We start from the raw sequence: 19,775 nt of genomic DNA, 5'->3' as shown, positions 1-19,775 counted from the left end.
ACAGAAAAAAAGTTCACACAATAGAATTTTAATGCTTTCTAACATCAGAAAAAACTTAAATCATTTGCATGTGTGAGACAAAAATTTTAGACTGACAAAATTCCTCAACAAAAATATTAGACCACACCTGTTTAAAATCTAGTAAGACCACATATGGCTTTTATTAAAGCTGCAATTCAATTTGGCATTTGATCTACAAGGTATTGACATTCATTTGGTGTAATTTCATTCCCAACATCTGTTTGTAGTCAATTTTAATTCTTCCTTGTGTGGTTTTGTTTTAGATATTTTTTCTTCTATAAATACTACAAATTTTCAATTGGATTCATATCAGGACTATTTGGTGGCCAGTCCTGATATTGTTTTGCTTCAGTGGCAAAAAACATTGTTCATTTTGAAAAAACATTCACTGTCTCCAAATATTTCCTCAATAGATGAAATCCAAAAGTAATTGAAAATATCTTGATATACATCATTGTTTACAGTATCATTGAAAATGCAAACTTTGTCTACTCCACTTGCTGACATACAGCCAGAAATTATTATGCTGAGTGGAAATTTCACATTTGACTCTAGACATGCTTTATCAAACTTTTTTCTGATTGTCTCCACACTTTTGTGCCAATTTATTATATCACAAACAAATTCAACTTTCATCTGAGAAAACTACCTTCTTCCAGTCATCAGTCTTCCAGTATTCATATTTTTTGGCCCAATTTAGTTGCAGTTTTATCTGTTTGGATGTATCAATAATTATTGGTTTAGTTTACTTTTCTGGAATGTTAATGTAATTAGTTTTAAAGTCATTTTCCCTAGAGACTTAACCATCTACCGCTAATAAAATTACTTTATAACTAATTATTAATTAACCTTATTATAGCCTAATAATACAGCATATTACATTACTAAAAAATCAGGTATTTTTTTTTATTGATTGATTAATATTCTATAGAATTGTCTGTTGCAAGCACATATGCTGCACAGCAATCAGTTGTATGGTTACAAGGATATTATTGATGCTGCCAGCAAAATGGTCCTTTTTTGAGGAACTGAGTGGAGCTCCCAAAGAATTCTTGGCAGGGGCTTATAGGATGTAACCTTCCTCCCTAGACCATCCTAAATGTGTTCAATTGGATTCATGTCCTGTGATTTTGCTGGTTAATGCATACAGTGGATATATTTGTGTCCCTAAATATTCTTCCATCTTCTTCCATTCAATAAATATCATTATTGAATGGTATTTATTGAAAAAATGTAAAATTCTGTTATGTTTGTTGAGCCAAATCCTTCTGCTATCTTATCATCTCTGAATGTATCTCTTCAGCAAAAAGATCTCCACCTGCCTAAAGCTGTACTACTTCCATAAAGAAACTAAAAGTACTTGAGACATTTAGTGAAGTGTTCTGCAATATATCTGAGAAAGCAAAATCTCTTATGGAGGATCACATCATTCACAGTGTTCCAAGATTAATACCACTGCTTGCAAATTGTAATGTAATACCTTGTCAAAAAGTTTGGATATCATGATGCTTTGTAGCACATCAAATCATCTTGATACCTCTATCTTCAACTGGCCTGCTTCTAACCTACCAATAATCTTGCCTTTCATAAAATAGTTCCATAATACTACATCCTACAAAAGCATTAAAACACTATCTTTAATTAATGGTCAGAGAACAAAACCAATGATGATATTTTACTTGCTAGTCAGTTGTATTTATAGCACTTCATGTTTTGCATAAATTTGCATTTCTTTTTATAATTGTAAAATAATACTGATTTTTATACATGTATGGGAATTCTATGCATGCTTTTCTGTGAATATTTATGTTAATTTTTGTAGTAACTGTGGATTTAATGAATATGCTTAATGAGAGATAAAGAAGGTGCTTCCCTATTAAGCAGCATTGCCAACATTAGAACCAAATAGTAGGTTTGGTATAATTCTGAGGATGAGTCTGTTGTCTCAAATATTTTACCTGTTAATAAAAGCTTTTTGACTGAATCTGTTGATTTGTATATTATTAAATTGGAGCTTCCAAATATCAAAACAAAGTGATGATATTTATAAAATCTTCTTAGAAAATAATATTACAGTACATTTAAAAATAACAATAAATAATTACTCTATATAATTTGTATAAAGTAACTCCTTATTAGGAAAACTATTTATTAAATTATATTTATTATTTATTATATTACCCAATTTATTAAATTATAAAATAAAGATTATTTAAATAAATTTATTATTAGTTTAAATGATTTTATTTTATTATCTTTTTATATAGTATTAAAATTCAATTTAATTCTTATTTATTTATTTAGTTATCATTAGATTCTATTTGGTCTTATCTGTTTGGAGGCCCTACAGGTCAAGTAACAAATGCAACAACTGCAATAAAAGGAGAACTGTGTCCTGAGGCTGCTGTAGTTTTGTTATCAATGGTGCGCACATTATTAAATCAGGTATGTATACTTATTATTAGTTAATTTGTATTTAATTTTTTTTAACCCCCAAGAAAACTAAAGACTTTTTATAAAACTTATTTAGTAGAGCCAATAAGTGAGTCTATTAAAAAAAGAAAATCATTTAAAATATTTTAAAATGGCATTTAAGTTTTCATAAGAATTTGTTTTAAAAAATATTATTGTTGTTGTTCAGTAACTCTAATGTAACTGTGAATTTTGTTGACTTTATTATGATTTATTATTACATTGTAGTAAAATTTTATGGACAGCAAGGTTCCATTTTAACCTCAAGAGACACAAAGGAAAGTGGTCAAATGACACCTGAAGTATCTGCTATAAATGATAGTGAGTTCTGGGCTCTTCTCCAATTTCAAATTACAACAGATGGCCTATTAAAAATCAGTTGGCAACCTCATCAAAAAATGCCATACAAACAATAAAATTCAAAATGAAGTCATTTCTTTCACAAAAAAAAAAAACTTGAAAAATGATGGTAGAAATTATTAATAAATTTATAGCTTTCTCATTACTAGTTGACAAAACATCAGATATTTTTGATTTAGAGGAAAATTCCATTATATAGAAAAAGAATATGACAAATGTATGATTCAAGATTTTATAGAGCTTTGTACTTGTAAAAGAGGACTACATAAGAGTAAAAATTGATTTCAATTGCAATCAAATATTTTCAAGAGAAATTGATAAAACATTTTCTGTATGGCCAAGAATATAATGGAGCAGTGACTATGAGTGAAAAATGCATGAAGCTCAATCTTACATTCAAACAGACTACCTACTAGCTTTTTACATTCATTATGCTTCTCTTAGTCTTAATCTTGCTGTAAGTTTAGTTGGCAACATTTCAGTTGTCAGAAATTTCTTTAAAACCATTGAATTCATGTATAACTTTTTGCAATTTTTCCAAATGATACGCTATTCTGCTAGAAGCCATAACTGAATTGTACTCTGAGGCAAAGCACTAAAAATTTGAAAAAGTACTGTCTAACTAGATAGATTGAACATCAATCTGTGTCAATTTATTGCAAGCTTTGATGTGATAATAACTTTAGAAAAGATTTTCAGTTGCAAAGACAAAAGTTGCAGCTGAAACTTTTCACCTAATAAATACTGTTTAATATTGCCAATTTCAAATTTTTTGCCAAATCCTTCTGCTATCTTATCATCTCTGAATGTATCTCTTCAGCAAAAAGACCTCCACCTGCCTAAAGCTGTACTACTTCCATAAAGAAACTAAAAGTACTTGAGACATTCAGTGAAGTGTTCCACAATATATCTGAGAAAGCAAAATCTCTTTTGGAGGATCACATCATTCTCAGTGTTCCAAGATTAAATAAGAAGCAGCAACAGCAAATAAACATTTGAAGTTGAGTTACCAGAAGAATATTGCCATGAAAGTGTTTATACCATTTTTAGATTAACTTAACAGTTGGCTTCATTAAAGTTTGTCTACTTAGTGAATCTAGATTCACTAAGTAGACAAACTTTAATGAAGTCAGCTGTCAAATCTTATAAAAAACTTATGTCAATTTTGTATAAAAAAATTTATGTTTAATGTTTTGCCTGTTACTATAGTGACAGCAAAAAGATCATTCTCCAGCCTAAACCAACTAAACACATATCTTAAAAATTCTATGCCAGAAGAATGATTGATTAATCTTAAAAGTACCTGCTGTAAATGTAAGTTTCCTTACACTAAGAAATGCTTCATGTCCTTCACAAATGTCCAGTGCTTGGAAGATGAGGTTTCCACTGAAATCTCTGATTCTTGTTTACCACATTATCACTTCTACTAAGAATTTATTTTTATTGATGCATTCAAGGATTGACTTTTAAGTTTTGTATAAGATTTTGTTTGTTAAACATCCAGAGAAATATTAACATCTCTAGTCAGAAGGTTGTGGATGAATTTCATTTCAAACAGAAAAATGCTATTATGTTAATAATACAGAATTTTATATAACTTATATTTATTTTTTATTCATTTAGTTCCTTCTTAGTGTGTTCCTCTATACTTATGTTGTAAAAATTAATGAAGTGTGTTATAAAAAATAATGGTGTTTTTTTAAACACCACTTTTTTAAATCTCTGTGCATGGGCCTGCATGGGGATGGCATTGTTAAGTCTGACTTATGGTACAGTAGAGTCTTGCAAACTCAACTTAATGCAGATTGAGAAAGTGAAAGTTACCAAAAATGACAAGTTTTATGGCATAGCGATGATGCTAGTTCAAATAGTGAAAGTTTTGTAAAGGTATTATATGTGCAAATACATATAAGTATTATCTATATACCAATAATGACAATTTCTATTTTTAGTTAAATTTTAATTTAAAAAAATAATGGCTATTCAGTGGCTAATTTTTAGTTAGTTACATTTGCCTCGTGGCATTTTGCAGTGGCACCTTGGCAGAAAGAGTTATATGCTTTGTTAACATGTGGAATTGATGCTATTATGAAGTGTCATCAGGCGTCAGTGAAGAACAATAACTTAGTTCACCTAGTGTTAAGTTATATAGAGGTAAAAATTAGATTACTTTTTTTTTTTTTTTTTTTTATGAATGACAATGAGTTTTATAGAATGCTGAGTTATCGAGAGTCGAATTTCCTGGTCGCTACTGTTTTAACAAATTAATCACTCTACTTCTTAGGAGTAAACTTTTTATTAATTAAAACTAAAGTTTAAGACAAAGTCCATAAAAATAGTCATCTTTTTATTTATTTTCATGTTCTGGAATGCATCTCATGATAGCCTGACCTTCCTTTTTAGTCTATTAAATCTTTAATATTATCTAGCCACATTAATATTTACCTTCTCTAGCATATTTATTTTTCTTTAATTAATAGTTCTGTTTTGTATTAATCTCAGCAGATTGTATTATGATCTTTGCATATTAAGTGCCATATTATCTTTTGTCAAAATTACTCTACATCACTGTAAATCAGTGATTCTCAAACTTTTTCGATCCACCGCCCCCTTTGTTCCATAAAGTTATACCCAACGCCCCCTAACCCATTTTCTCTTGTGTGAGAAAAGGATTAAATATTCTTAGGAAAACTTTTCTATGAATCTCACACTTTGTGCCCTTACTGTACATTGTTCTCATCATCTGGAAACCATTAAATGCAATGTTTCCTCTTATCAGCCCCAATTTTGCCTTTGGTCACCGTTCAATACCCTGCCTCTATCATAGATCTATTCATCGCGCCAGAAGGGGGCGTTATTGCTTACTTTGAGAAATGCTGTGCTAAAATAAAAGTCAATGTGTCAGAAATATTCAAGTTGTGACTTTCAATAAAAAATATATAAAATGTTGACATTTTATATATATTCCGTCGAATTTTTATATATAGAATTTGTCTGCCGTCGCCCCTCTATATTTCCTTAACGCCCCCCAATTCTCTTTGAGCCTTCTACTGTCCCCCTGAAAGCCTCCAGCGCCCACAAGGGGGCGTTATCGCCCACTTTGAGAAATGCTGCTGTAAATTGTTTTTGTCAATAGACTATTTTTAATATATTGAAAAAGATAATGATTATATCACCAGTTATGTCTGTTTATTTATAATATTGTTTATTGCTATGTTGCCAATATGTGAATTTATTGCAAAACTGTTTTTAATTGAAATGTTTTTGTTATAGATATTATTGAGAAGACACTATCTTGTTTATAAAATCATGGTGCTGTTATGGGTACATATGTTATAGGTATAAGGGAGACATGTCAGGAGTTGATATTTGGCATATTATTTGGTGCCCAAATCATGCACACATAAAAAAACCAGACTTGTAGGTAGTCAGGGGATCAAGAACCAAGTCAAAATAAAATACAAAATGGCAACACTCTTTCTACAAACAGGCACTAGTGCGAGATTTGTGCATGTGTATATCATTGGGAAGTTGGAAATGCAGATATTGCAAAATCGAATTTTGACAAATGAATCTTTGAAAAACTCGTTTATCTCTCTGTTCACAACCTGCTGACCTTGACTGATTGACCCAAGATATCTTGTTTCAGCACCGGAACATTTTTGAAACCAGATGGTGCTAGTTGTTATAATTTTATATTAAAAGTAACTTTCAAAATATAATTTTTCTTTTTGTGTTTACATTTATTAATATATTTTGTTTGTGCAAAATAAAAAAATTTTGGATGATATAATAGCCACGATTATTTTTTTTCAAAAACAGGAAAGTTTTGTTAGGCATTGACAAAAATTCAACCTGAGGTGACATGCAATGGACAGAAATTTCAACATTGGATAGGTTAATTTCACCAAAAATGCCTCGTGAAGTTTGAATGATCATGTCGAGCCCTGAGTCTCTGAGACATAGTCTTGTCCCAAAAATCATTCTTGCCATTTTACTTGTTTATTATTTTTTGTTTTTGCTTGTTGCAATACAATTCATTGTGCTTCATTACAATTATATTCAGCCAGTTAACATAACATCATTATGTTAACTGGCTGAATTGTTACTGAGTAAACTTCTATCTTGTTATGTAATATATTTTTAGTTGTAACCTGTCAAAAATGACAGGGGAAGAAATGAAAAAATAATTTTTAGTTAAAGCTTTATTGAATTATTTTCATAATTACTATGTAATCAAATAATTTTCCTTGTTGTCCTAAATTTGAAATATAAACTTTTAAGTTCTTATTATTGCAGCAGCATAATCATAATTATTCAATTTGGTCACTTTTTGAATTTGGGCATGCATCCAACAAAATTGGCATATTTAACTTGTAAAAAATATCATCTGTCACAGAAATAACATTAGCCAGTGAATTTTGCCAATGTTGTATTCATGAATACAACATGAATAAAATTATATCATGATATAATTTTTATAATCATTTTCAGTTTCAGTTTACTTACATTCATGAAAATAAATTCTAGTGCTATAGCTCAACTTAATATTAACTAAAGTATACTGTGTAGCACTTCGTGACTATTTCCTTTTTTTTCGTTTCGGGTTTCTTTTTTTTTTTCGCCCCTTTCGTTTTATTTCGCGTTACCACTCTTCCATGGGTAACTGTGTATCGGCAGCCAGATTGGCTGGTCGAGGATCACGTGCGGTATTTCCGGTTTACAAGATATATAAGGGGTGACCCACGTTGTGTAAAGGATTTTCGTTCCTGGGATGCCTGGCTCGACCGAAGTGGAAGAAAGAAGAGGATTGGCGTCGGAGTGCTGAAGAGAGAACAAAGGAAAGGATTGGTGCCGAAATAGGAACTGTGCGGTCATAGACTCTAACTCCCTCATATAACGGAAGATTGAAGAAACACTCCGTGCTGACGAGTCTTCCTTCAATCTTCCGTTATATGAGGGAGTTAGAGTCTATGACCGCACAGTTCCTATTTCGGCACCAATCCTTTCCTTTGTTCTCTCTTCAGCACTCCGACGCCAATCCTCTTCTTTCTTCCACTTCGGTCGAGCCAGGCATCCCAGGAACGAAAATCCTTTACACAACGTGGGTCACCCCTTATATATCTTGTAAACCGGAAATACCGCACGTGATCCTCGACCAGCCAATCTGGCTGCCGATACACAGTTACCCATGGAAGAGTGGTAACGCGAAATAAAACGAAAGGGGCGAAAAAAAAAAAAGAAACCCGAAACGAAAAAAAAGGAAATAGTCACGAAGTGCTACAACTGCAAAATACAATATGCTGTGTGAAGATTTATCAAATGATAAGAAAAATAATTTTCTTATATCTTTCACTTGGAAAATGAAAGATATAAGAAAATTACAAATTGTTTTGTTACAAAAGTTTTGAAAATGTTACAAAAGTTTTGAAAGATAAAATGTTAAATTCAATGTGCAAAACAATTGTAATCAGGTAGAAAGATTTGAATTTAGTTTAAAATTTTTTCATAGGATAAAAGAAAAAAATTTGATCTTTACTAGAATCATACATGCTTAAAAAAATTTGAAAAGTTAAAAAATAATTCTGTTTACTAAGGGATTGATCATTATAAGCTTTTGCAGACTGACAAAGTATTTTAGCATTGCATCAAATGTTTCGCACAGCTCACAATTCAGTTTCACAGTTATAAAAAGTGGTTTGCAAAGAGCTCAGGTATAGACATAGAATATATATATAACTAGCAATTATTTATTGTGGTATTGTCACAATTTTCTAATCATTTAATTTAAAAATCACAACTTCTGGTCTAGACTAGAAGTTTGTATGTAGTTAATTGAGATCTCCATTCCATAAGTTTTCCTTATTTGGTTTTGATTTTTATCTGTCTAACTCCATTCTCAGGATTTTGAATGATAGAGGGACACACAGATGATGGTGGGAATGTAAAGGTCTGCAATTTTCAAATTTCATCCCGAAATCTTTCATATAGAACAGTTTAATTCACAAAAAAAAAAAAAAAAACTATTATGGCATACTATAATATTGACTGATATTTTTCTGTTGAACTGCAGAACAGAGTACTATTATTTAGAATTATATTAATACTAATAAATGATAAGGCTAGAATTTGGCTAACTAATTTTGAAAATACAGTCAGTCCTTTATATCTATGGATACCACTAGATCCACAAGTTAATTCACACAAATGATTCTCTACAAGAGAATTATTCTGCACTAGATACAAAACAATTCTCTTTTACAGCTACATTCATTAGAAACAATTAAACATAAAAAAATTATAGATGGAGTAACAGCAAATTAATTTGAATTTGTCATTTGAAATACTCATTAGTTAAGTTAGACATTAATTCAAAAATCAAAAAGGTGAAGAGATTACATGCATCCTACTATAGGTTAAAATACAAGATTCTTTAACTCTGCAATGCATATTAATAATATCCACAATAACAAAATAAAATTATGCTACTTGTTTTATTAACAAGAGATTTTTAACATGGTTATGAAAGCAGTTGGATGGTGAAACAATGTGCTTGTCAATCTTGTCTATTATAAAGCCACAATCTTTGCTTTTCTTCAATGCTTAATTCAGTTTGATCTTTTCATCATGTTTGCAGATGCTTTGTATAGTGTTGTATCTATAACATGAAGAGTTTCAGTTTCCCTGTTGGCCTTTAGTTCTTCAAAAGTATGTGTTCGTCATTTATATTAGTCCTTTGAGATGATCACAGAAAAAAGAAGTTATAGATTAATTGACACTTATAGGAATTTTTTTGGTAATGTAATTTTTGTATTAGGAATAAAATTTTATGTATGGATAATCTGTGGCAGTGTATAACTTGTACTGGAATATATTCTGCAGAAAATTACTCAAATAGAAATAAAACTTTTGTATAATTACCTCACCATATATTCCATGTTTTCATAGTGACCACTGAAAGAACAAGGTATAATTTACAAAGTACTGTCTGAAAGATTAAAACATTGTTTATTGTTTTATATTTCATTAGCAGTTCTTTATAGGTATAATTATAAAATAAGTGAAATGGAAACTGTTGAAGTTCATGAGACAAGTGTTGAAAATACAAAATGTATTTTCAACACTTGTCTCAACACCAAATGTATTTTTTACATAATTTTGATATAACAAATTTTGATAAATTCACTTTTTTAAGAATCTCTATTTGATTTTAATTTTAAGAAAAATATTCATACTTCCTTTTCTAGAAAAGTGCTCTTTTAAAAAAAAAATCTTAGAATTTGCATTTAAAGTTGTTATACACATTCAAGTAAATTTAAGATTTGGCTGGTTTTTATGACTTATTTGAACATGTGTAGTGACAGTCAGAAAAAATTTATTTCGAAGTTTAGCAGTCTGATTGTATTTTTGCTTTACTTTTGATTTTTTTTAATACAGAGTAGTTATTCTATGCCTTTTTTTTCTTACTCTCTCTATCCTGTGGATACTAAGGTCTTTTATCACATTCATTGTGGGTTAGGGGCACAGTGGGGCAGTTGGTGGTGATGGACAGGGCCTGACATATCCAGAGCAGACCACCTCTGAAAAATTCTTGAAGATTTTTGACCTGTCCAGATATGAACCCAGGTTCTCCAGAGTGATGGGCTGATAATTTTACCTCCTTGGCTATCTGGCAGTCTGCCATTTGGTGTTAGAAGCTAGTTATTTTGGTTTTTCATTGAACAAGTTGAATTAAAATAAAATTTTTTCAAATAATTTGTATTTTTGGGTGCATAGAAAGTGCATTATGGATTAATGCATAAAAAGTGAAAGGGCAAGAGTTAAAAGGAAGGCATTTGTATGATGTCTTCTGTGGTTTCAGGAAAAATTTTGAAGACATGAATTTCTACAACATGTAGAGAATTTTTTAAAGACTCTTGGTATTAGCATTTAGGTAAAAGAAATTACTGTTTGACAAGTTCATAACTATAAGTTAAAATTTAGAGATAATCTATACCCTCTTTCATTTTGACTTTCAAACAAAGATAACTTAAATGTCTACTTAAAATCATGTTATCTATTTAAAATAATGGTAAATACTAAACAGTTCTCAAATGAAATATCTGAATAATTTAAAATTTTAAAACTATATATATAATATATAAAACTTTGTAGGGATTAATTAACAACTATTAGTAAATGTTTTTGAAGCTTTATCTTTACTGTTGCTTCAAAATTACTCTAAATCATTTAATCATTTGACAGAAAATGAGATCATCACAAATACTTATAGATGTTTAAGAAATGTGTGTGGAGATATACATACATACATACAAGAAAGACATTGGCCATACACAAGAGGCAGAAAAGAGGGAAAGGGGAGGGGAAGAAGGAGGGAGAGGAGATAGACAGTAGAGAAAGGTAGGATTCCTCTGAATGGCATACATATGGCTACAGTACCCTCTATGTTTGATGTTGGTGCGCAGTTTTTAGGCTGCAAGGCCGTAGTCCCCTGAAGGATCTAAAAGAAAACCTGAGTGTAGCAAACACCAATAATTGAGTGTTGCCATAAATAGCTAAGTATAGAAGTTAGTGTCAAGTGATTATTAGTAGGAAGACTTATATTTACTTAATACTAATAAAACTGAATGCAATTGTGAATCTTAATACTACTTAACAGCTAGACAGACAGCGTGAAAAACAAACAAACACAATGACAAACTAGATGAGATGAATAGACCGACAGAGACAAACGAGCAAGACCCCAAAATTTTATTTGTTTACTTTTTTATTTTTATTTTTATTATTTTTTATTTTTTTATTTACTTTTATTTTTTAAACGTTAACTTACTCACTAACTAAACTAACCTACCATAACCTAGGATAAACCTAACCAGACGACTAAAGCTAACAAACCCTAATCAAATTTAATCTAAGCTATCATAACCTAACAGGAAACCAAGCTAAGAGTTCCTAATCTAACTTACAACTAGGACTAACAGAATTTAGACTGAAAAAGGAGACAGAAAATAAGAATTAAAATACAAAGTTAAAAGGCAGCTATATACTGACAGTTGAAACAAAGCAAGGGAAAGCTAATTGCCATCTGTGCCCCCGGAGTGAGTGCTCTCAAGAACCCCACTAAGGGATATGAATATGAGTAGATGAGGTACATACACAGTACGCATGTGAATGAGTTGGTGTGGATTGCAAGGCCAGTTGTACCCTTTAAGAGTAGCAGCTCTCATTAAACTATCCCTAATGTGATTGTACCTATTGCAGTGAAAAACTAAGTGAAGTGGTGTTTGGTCTTCTTGCATGTCTCCACAATGCAATTATGGAGATATGCAGTGGGCAAAAGATGTGAACAAACTTCTCCAATCCAAGGTTCCTCAAAGCCTGCATACCCAACAAGAAATCACAAAGATTCAATGGACTTGTTCTTTCTTGATCACCATTCAGCTTAGATTTTGAATATATCTAAATTTATTTAAATTATTCCATTTAAATTAATTATTAAATCGATTACCATAATTTTGTGTGGATAATTCACTAACTGACCATGAATAAGCTGTGTTTAAAATGTAATATGAAAGCAGATGCAAGTTATACAATGAGTGTGTTATATGACTATTTTAAATTGCAATTATGAATTTGTCAAACAGCTTTTCCTTTGTCTAAAGTCACTTTTATGTGCTGCAGACAAATTTTTCTTCCATTGCAATTTTTTCCAAAATCACTAAATATGCACATAAGCTTACTTCACTTTTAGTTTTTTACTTTGTTGTATGTTCAATCCATGCTGTAATTGATATTATTAGACACTCTTTTTTGAATTTTTATCTTGAGAGCTGATAAATTTTTATAATTATTTCTCATGTATATAATAATGTTATTTCAGAGAACTCTGGTAGTTAAAACATGTGATGCAATAATTGTTGCTATACTCACCAAAATACCTCTTATTCCAACAGGCATGAGTTTAATTTTTCATGTAAATTTAGCAATCTACAGCAAATTCCAAAATAGAATGAAAAATTGGAAACTGGAAGCAGGCTTATAATTAGGTCTAAAATATCTGTCCAAATTTACATAAAAAATTAAACTTCTGCTGGTTGGAATAAAAGGTTTTTTTGTGAGTAGTTTAAATTGTCCAGTTTTTGAAAAATATTATGAATTGTTGCTTTCATAAGCTACAAACTTATTGGTGTTTTCATCATTATAAAGTGAATTCTGACAACTAAAAAGAATTATATACAGGTAACCCCCATATAACATGGGAGTTACATTCCAAAAAATTGCCGTGTTATGCGAATTTGTGTTATAGAAAACAAAGAACTAGTGCAAAAAGGAGGGTTAGCTTCCAAAAATTAAAAAGCATACTGTTAAATCTTTCTTTAAATCGAATTTATTATTCATTTTTTTTATGGGTAAAATACTTATTTATTATTTAATTAAGTAAATATTTTATGTGAGATCCGGAAGGCCCTAGGCCTCATTTAATAATTTTTATTAAATATGCTTAAATAATGTCACCAAATAATACTTCGTTTTGGTGAGAAAAATATTGTTTTAGACGTGGGAAAAACTAGATGACAAATGTTATTTCCTTTCATCGAGGAGAACATCCGCTGTTTTTCCCATATCTGGTTAAAAATCTCGCTCCGATGGGAAATGGTTACCCCTCATTCATCCCCCTCTCATCCGTTCTCACGAAAGAGTTACTATACGATGATTGGACGAAGTTTGGAAATAAAAGGAGAAATTAGTCATAATTCGGGGAGTCCTCCGACCGATTTGAAAGTGTCCAGACTCCACATACGTTTCCTCCTGATGGCCAACGCCCATAACGGAGCACGATAGACTAAGTCCCGAGTCTACACTTAGAAGAAGTGATATTTTTATATTGGTGCACGAATTGATCTCCCATACGAAGTAATATGAACTTTATCTGCGAGGTGTCCTATATCTACAGAAACGAAGACGACAATTAAACAGGTCGTATGTCTAGAATCAATTTTGTGAGCTCTCTCTCTCGAACGCGCCTTAGCTTAAATATAAGCCGGAGCCTATAGCTTGTAGTATAGTCGTTGTATTTGGTTATTTGTATTCGTTTCTTTGAGATTTATTAAACTATACTCATGTTTTATTTTATATGAATGTCTCTTAATTGGGTGTCCGAATCAGATCGCATACGCGTGTTAATCCGCGTATAAAAAGTTGATTAACTGGTGTCACGGAATCCTGATGAGTATCTGAACTTCGCCGTTCAGATCAATTTTGATACAGTGCCTTCCTATAAAAAGTTTAGAGAGCCGATCACACGATCGTGCGCCAGTAAGTGATATAAGTAATTACCTTATACCCTTGGCTACTCTCACATTTACCAGAGGATTTTTCATTCTATATGATGATCTCAGCATGAGCATCATCAACTGGTAACAGTTTTTGGGTTGTTTGTTAATAGCGGTTGCTCTGCGTCTCCACTACAATGGGGCTGCGCTGCTGTTTGTAGGCATTTAGAACAACGGTGAAAGAAAGAAACATGGTGGCGCTTGCACTATCGATAGTATTTTGATGGAAGAATCTATAATTCTAAAATATGAGCTTTTAGAGGCAAAAGGGTTTCAATTGTAAAATTTAACCATTAAATGGATTATTTGTTGAAAGAGCATTCAGAGTAGCCACAAAAAAAATTAGAATGCTCACGCAGGGATATAAAAGAACGCACCCTTTATTACATTTCATGTTGTACAAGGGTTTTACCCAATTCCTGAACTGTGTTAGAGTGAGCCCGTGCTATAAAAGCACTGTGTTATATGGGGATGTTCCCAATTCTCAAACCGTGTTAGAATGAATCCGTGCTATAGAAGTGCCATGTTATACGGGGGTTACCTATACATTTAAAACGACTTAACTGTACAAAATTTTATTTTGTTTATGCACAACAGAATTACTTTCCTTCCATTTTACTAACAATGCCAAAATTCAAGAATATGTCATTACAGTTTTGGTTTATTGCTTTATTTTTTAAACTCTTTAGTGTAGAAAGATTTGTGCAAAATTTTAAGTATTATTTAACAACTTTTGAATTAGAAGAGAATAGAAAAATAAATTTTCATGTAACATTTTCTAAACAGTAATTGGTTGAACAAAACAGAATTTCAGTATTCTATTGGATGATCTGACTATTACAATCCATCAGGGCTTTACCATATAAGGAGCACATCATTCATTTGAATGAGTTAGCTGCCAAAGGACAATTTTTTTTAATCACATTGCTTCACTTTTTGTTTTATTTATCAAATATTAATGTTAAAATTATATTTTGTCTTAATTTTAAGCTTAGTTCATACAAAATGTGAATCACTGGGGAATAAAACAGAAAGAGAAACAAATATTGTGTTGATTGTGACCTCCTTTCTTGTAAATTTATATTTTGTGAATTGTGGTTACATTTTAATATGTTGAACTTTTCCACTAGTGATTCCTACTAATTAATTGGAAGAATGGATTTCTGAACATAAGAGAGTTTTAAACACAGCAGCTATAAAGAATATACTTTTTAATTAATTTTAGTATTATTATTCATTTTGAAATTTTCTTTGTCATAAATAAAGCATGACATATAAAAATGTTTTCTTTTATCAGCTGTCATCTTGTTTAAATGATATTTGTTGTCATTGGCATATTAGTACTCATTTTGATGTTCTATTTTTTGTAAAAAAAAAAAAAAAAAAGCAAAGTTTGCTGTATGAGAATATGAAAATAAATCATTTTTTGCATTCTGCTTTTGTTTTCATTCACAAATGTTTATCTGAATTCAGCTTAGAGTTCTCCATGGAAAACAAGAACTGAGCAATGTATTTTCAAATCATGTTATTGAATATTAAAAAAAGTTAGATTAAAAATAATATAACATTTATATTAACATTTATTATTTGATAAATAAAATAGAAATGACACAATATGATAAAAAGTAATTTTGCCAATAAGTAAGCATTTGTAATTTTGACACGAGATCTAAGAAGGTTCTTCTTGGTACTGTAATTTTTTGATGGGTTTATTTTATGATTAAATTTACAATGAAGTTTAATAGAAAAACAATGTTTTATTGTTTGATATAGTTTCTTCTAAATTGCATACCAGTTAGTGTTATGCTTTCAATAGCTGCTCTGGAAGTGAGTGGTTTATGCTGTTGTGGGTTATTTGCATGAAATTTTAGTATCAATGTTACCATAAATGTGACAGCTATCTGAAGTACAAATTATTTAATCATCAATTTCCTTGATGTGCACAGTTGCAGTTGAGTGATTCTCAGTGTAATTGCTAATATTTTATATTTTGTAATTAACCATATTTAATTCACTTACAATTCAGTCATTATTATTAGCTTTCTGAAAGCTTTATATCTGAATGATACATTATTATAATCTCATAAATTATATCAAATTTATCTCTGATTTTTTTGTGGGGTTTTTTTTTATAATTTTATCTTTTACTGTCTTTGTAAAATCTAACAAACTAAATAAACATAATTATGTAGTTGATAATCATTTGATACAAACAAAGCAAAAACCTTGTCCGATCTTAGTTCTGAAAAGATGACAGATTCCACCAGATATGTACATTTATGTATTAATAATCTTTAAAAATTAAAATTTCATAAAATGTAAAATTTTTTATAAATTTTTAATAATTGTTAATATGTAAATGTGCATATTTGACAAGATAGCTCTGTCACCCTTTCAGAAGCCTACAAATTAAGGTAGGATGAGATTGTACTTTGTTTGTTCTAGAACAGTGTTTCCCAACCTTTTTTGTGCTATGCCCCACCTAAGCCTTTCTAAAATTCTCACGCCCCCTTAACATATACAGTGGCTATACTAGGCATGACCAACATACGGCCTGTCTAATGAATTTATGTGGCCCGCGATTAATCTTCCAATATTAGCTACTCAAGTCCGAATAGCTCAATGAAAAATTCTGATGCCTAAAAAAAAAAAAAAGGTCAACAACTCATTTTTAAATTGCCCCCCTTAACAATCGAATTGCCCCCTTGTGGGGCATGGGCCCCACGTTGGGAAACACTGTTCTAGAAGGTTGGACAAGGTGTCAAGTGTAACTTTGTTTATTTGATTTATCACATTTTAACAAATTTTAATTTTTGAATTTAGGACCAGAAATTTTTAGAACTTCTTGTATACTTTAAAAACTTGTAGTTGGTTGTTTTTGCTTCTCATTTAAATCCAAGATTTGTGAAATTTTATACAAAATTCTTTAAGCTTTTAGTAAAATAATGTAAAAAATTTTTAATTTGTGTAGGTAAACACAAACAAAACCGAGCCTTCACCTTTACAAGACTATCCAGTGACACTACTTCAATTTTTAATGTATCTGTATCATAATCGACCAGATTTTATGCTGATTTGTATGTCTTCAGATATTTTGAGTGCCCTTGGTTCTACATTATTTCCAGTTTTTTTATCTCATTCCGAGCATAATAGTGAAGTTAATTCACCAGTAGAAGATGTACAGGTAAAGTAAATTATGTAAATTATTAAATTTTTGGTAGAAAATAATTATGATTCAATAGATAATACTTTTCATATTTTATAAAATAAAATATTTTAAAAGTGTTATGAGTGGAGCATTTTAATATTAAATTGAAATGTTGAAAAAATCTTTATTAAATAATTTATAACAAGTAAAGGAAAATTTTATATAATATAAACAATACATAATAATATCAAAAACTTTTTATTATTGTTTAATTAATCTTACAATTGAAAAATCTTTGTTAGTGAACATTAACTACAAGTATGTGCTACTTAACAATGGTGATATATTTTGAAAAATATGCCATTAAGCCAACATCATAGAGTGTACTTTGACAAGTTTATACAATTTAGTCTACTTCTTATAAGCTTATATAAGCTATTTGTAGCACAGTGATAAGTATCTATGTTTGTAAACATATCTAAATATAGAAAGAGTACTGGCAACTACAAATTTTTTAATTCCATTATAAACTTATAGCACTTCTGTTGTTATGCAGCACATACCTGTAATTCAAAATGCTTCTTTTTAAAGATAATTTTTAAAAAATTCTATTTGGTTTATATTTAATTTGTTTAAATTAAATACATAGTATTACAAGATTAACTAGGGACACAGCATGACTGTTTTATGACAATAGAATTGAGGGAGAGCATTATGTTTTTTTAATTAACAATTTTTAAATTAGTATTATGGCATATAAATTATCTTTCACTCCATCTAACCCAAGCACTGACATACATATGGTTGTGTGTGTGAGATCAGAAGAAAACAGTTTATGACCAAACGAAAAGGCAGTCCTTACACTTGTCAGCTACAGAGGCAATCCTGACATTTTCCAGATACAGACTGGGAGTGTAAGATATCCTTACAGTCACTTGGTGTCAATTGCTTTGTTCTTGTGTTTTGTTTGTTTTTGGTGTCCATTTTCCATTCAGTACTTGCAGTGCAGTTTTTTATTTCAACTCATTAAATTCCATTAGGCATGCTCAATCATGTCAAGGAGTGTAGACATTGTTACTTTGACCCTGCTGTATCTCAAAAACAAAGTCATGGACTCCTATTTTTTATTGCATTTTTGGCTTTTCCATTGAAATTAATGTGAAATGGCAAAGTTTTATCAAAATTTGCTCATCAAATTTTGAGAACAAACTTAATTCTAAAAGCCACATAGAAGAGGCTTTACTAATTCTCAATTTCAACTATTAATAGTTGATATAACTTGCAGTGTTCAGGTTATGTTAAAACATCAAATATGTATGAAAACTAATATATATGCTTTTATGAAAGTGATATATTTCAAGAGACAATAATTATATTTCAAAGAAATGTTGAAAGCAGATGGAAAGTAATAAGAATTTTTAAGTGCTTTGAAAATATTCATTCATGTTTAGGTTTTATGATGGAAGCAATAAAGTGAATTACCAGTATTCAGGTGACAGGACAGTAACTGATTAAATAGTAATGATACCACAGACAATTTAAGCCAAGTTAGATATCATAACTTAGATCTTGTATTTTTAATAAATAAATTTTTTATTAATATGCTATTTCTGAAATGAAAATAACAAAATATGAAGTTAAATGTGTTGTGTTTTCAGTGGGGATTGGTCTGTAGGCAGTGACATTAAATTCCTTTGCTAAAATAAACTTTTATGGTTATTCAAAAGAAATTTGTAGATGCTTGTCTATTCTATTCTATAAAATACAATGGAATAGATTCATAGGAAAGTATACAAGTAAAAAGAAAAATAAATTTCCCAAAGAAAAGTTGAGAGGAAAGAAGACTAAATTCAATGACACTGCAAATTCAAACACAAATGTTGAAAAAGGACTCACACAGATACAACTATGTCTCAAACAAATAAAATTCTCTCTTATTTTCTAGATTTATATGCCTCATTTACAAAATAAGTAAAAACAATGATGTAAGAATATTAAAAGCAATATTATGCTATTTAAATACAGTAGAGCATCGATTATCTGACCCCCGATTAACCGTCACATCAGTTAACCGACCGTTGTAGTCGGCAAATTTCAAATGTCCGCTAGTGATGTGGCGCTACAATATTTGGCTATGTCTTGGCTACTTTAATATTTTTGTTAAATTTTTGTGTGTTTTAGCTGGCAACACCGACTCGACCATTGAAGGGAGGCCAGTATTTAAACAAGACTTAATTTTCTAATTATGAATGGTTGTTTATTTTGTGAGCAATAAAATAATTTTGAAATATTTTTTAACGATACAATAGTGACGATTATTATTTTTAAAAAAATTTGTTAGGCTTAACATAGATGAAAATTCAACGCGAAGTTGGTTAATAGTGATATACTAATATACTAATTACATACTATTAATATACTAAACTATGGGCAAAAGATGT

General features: G+C 30.3%; 1 protein-coding gene across 3 annotated transcripts in view; it reads left to right on the top strand.

Moving 5' to 3' along the window:
* LOC111621744 (WD repeat and FYVE domain-containing protein 3-like) overlaps positions 1 to 19,775 on the top strand; it is a 169,344-nt gene that overhangs the window by 140,528 nt on the left and 9,041 nt on the right. For all 3 annotated transcript variants that reach the window (XM_023363972.1, XM_023363971.1, XM_023363973.1), the window contains 2 exons: positions 2,326 to 2,466; positions 17,158 to 17,370. In XM_023363972.1, the coding sequence (XP_023219740.1) occupies positions 2,326 to 2,466; positions 17,158 to 17,370 (354 nt within the window). The remainder of the gene's footprint in view (positions 1 to 2,325; positions 2,467 to 17,157; positions 17,371 to 19,775) is intronic.

This window comes from Centruroides sculpturatus, unplaced genomic scaffold (assembly GCF_000671375.1).
Source record: "Centruroides sculpturatus isolate CEXI.00-Female unplaced genomic scaffold, Cexi_2.0 scaffold21, whole genome shotgun sequence".
Classification (NCBI taxonomy): domain Eukaryota; kingdom Metazoa; phylum Arthropoda; class Arachnida; order Scorpiones; family Buthidae; genus Centruroides; species Centruroides sculpturatus.
The sequence above is the reverse complement of the archived record's forward strand: the minus strand, read 5'-3'. Positions and strand labels throughout refer to the sequence as shown.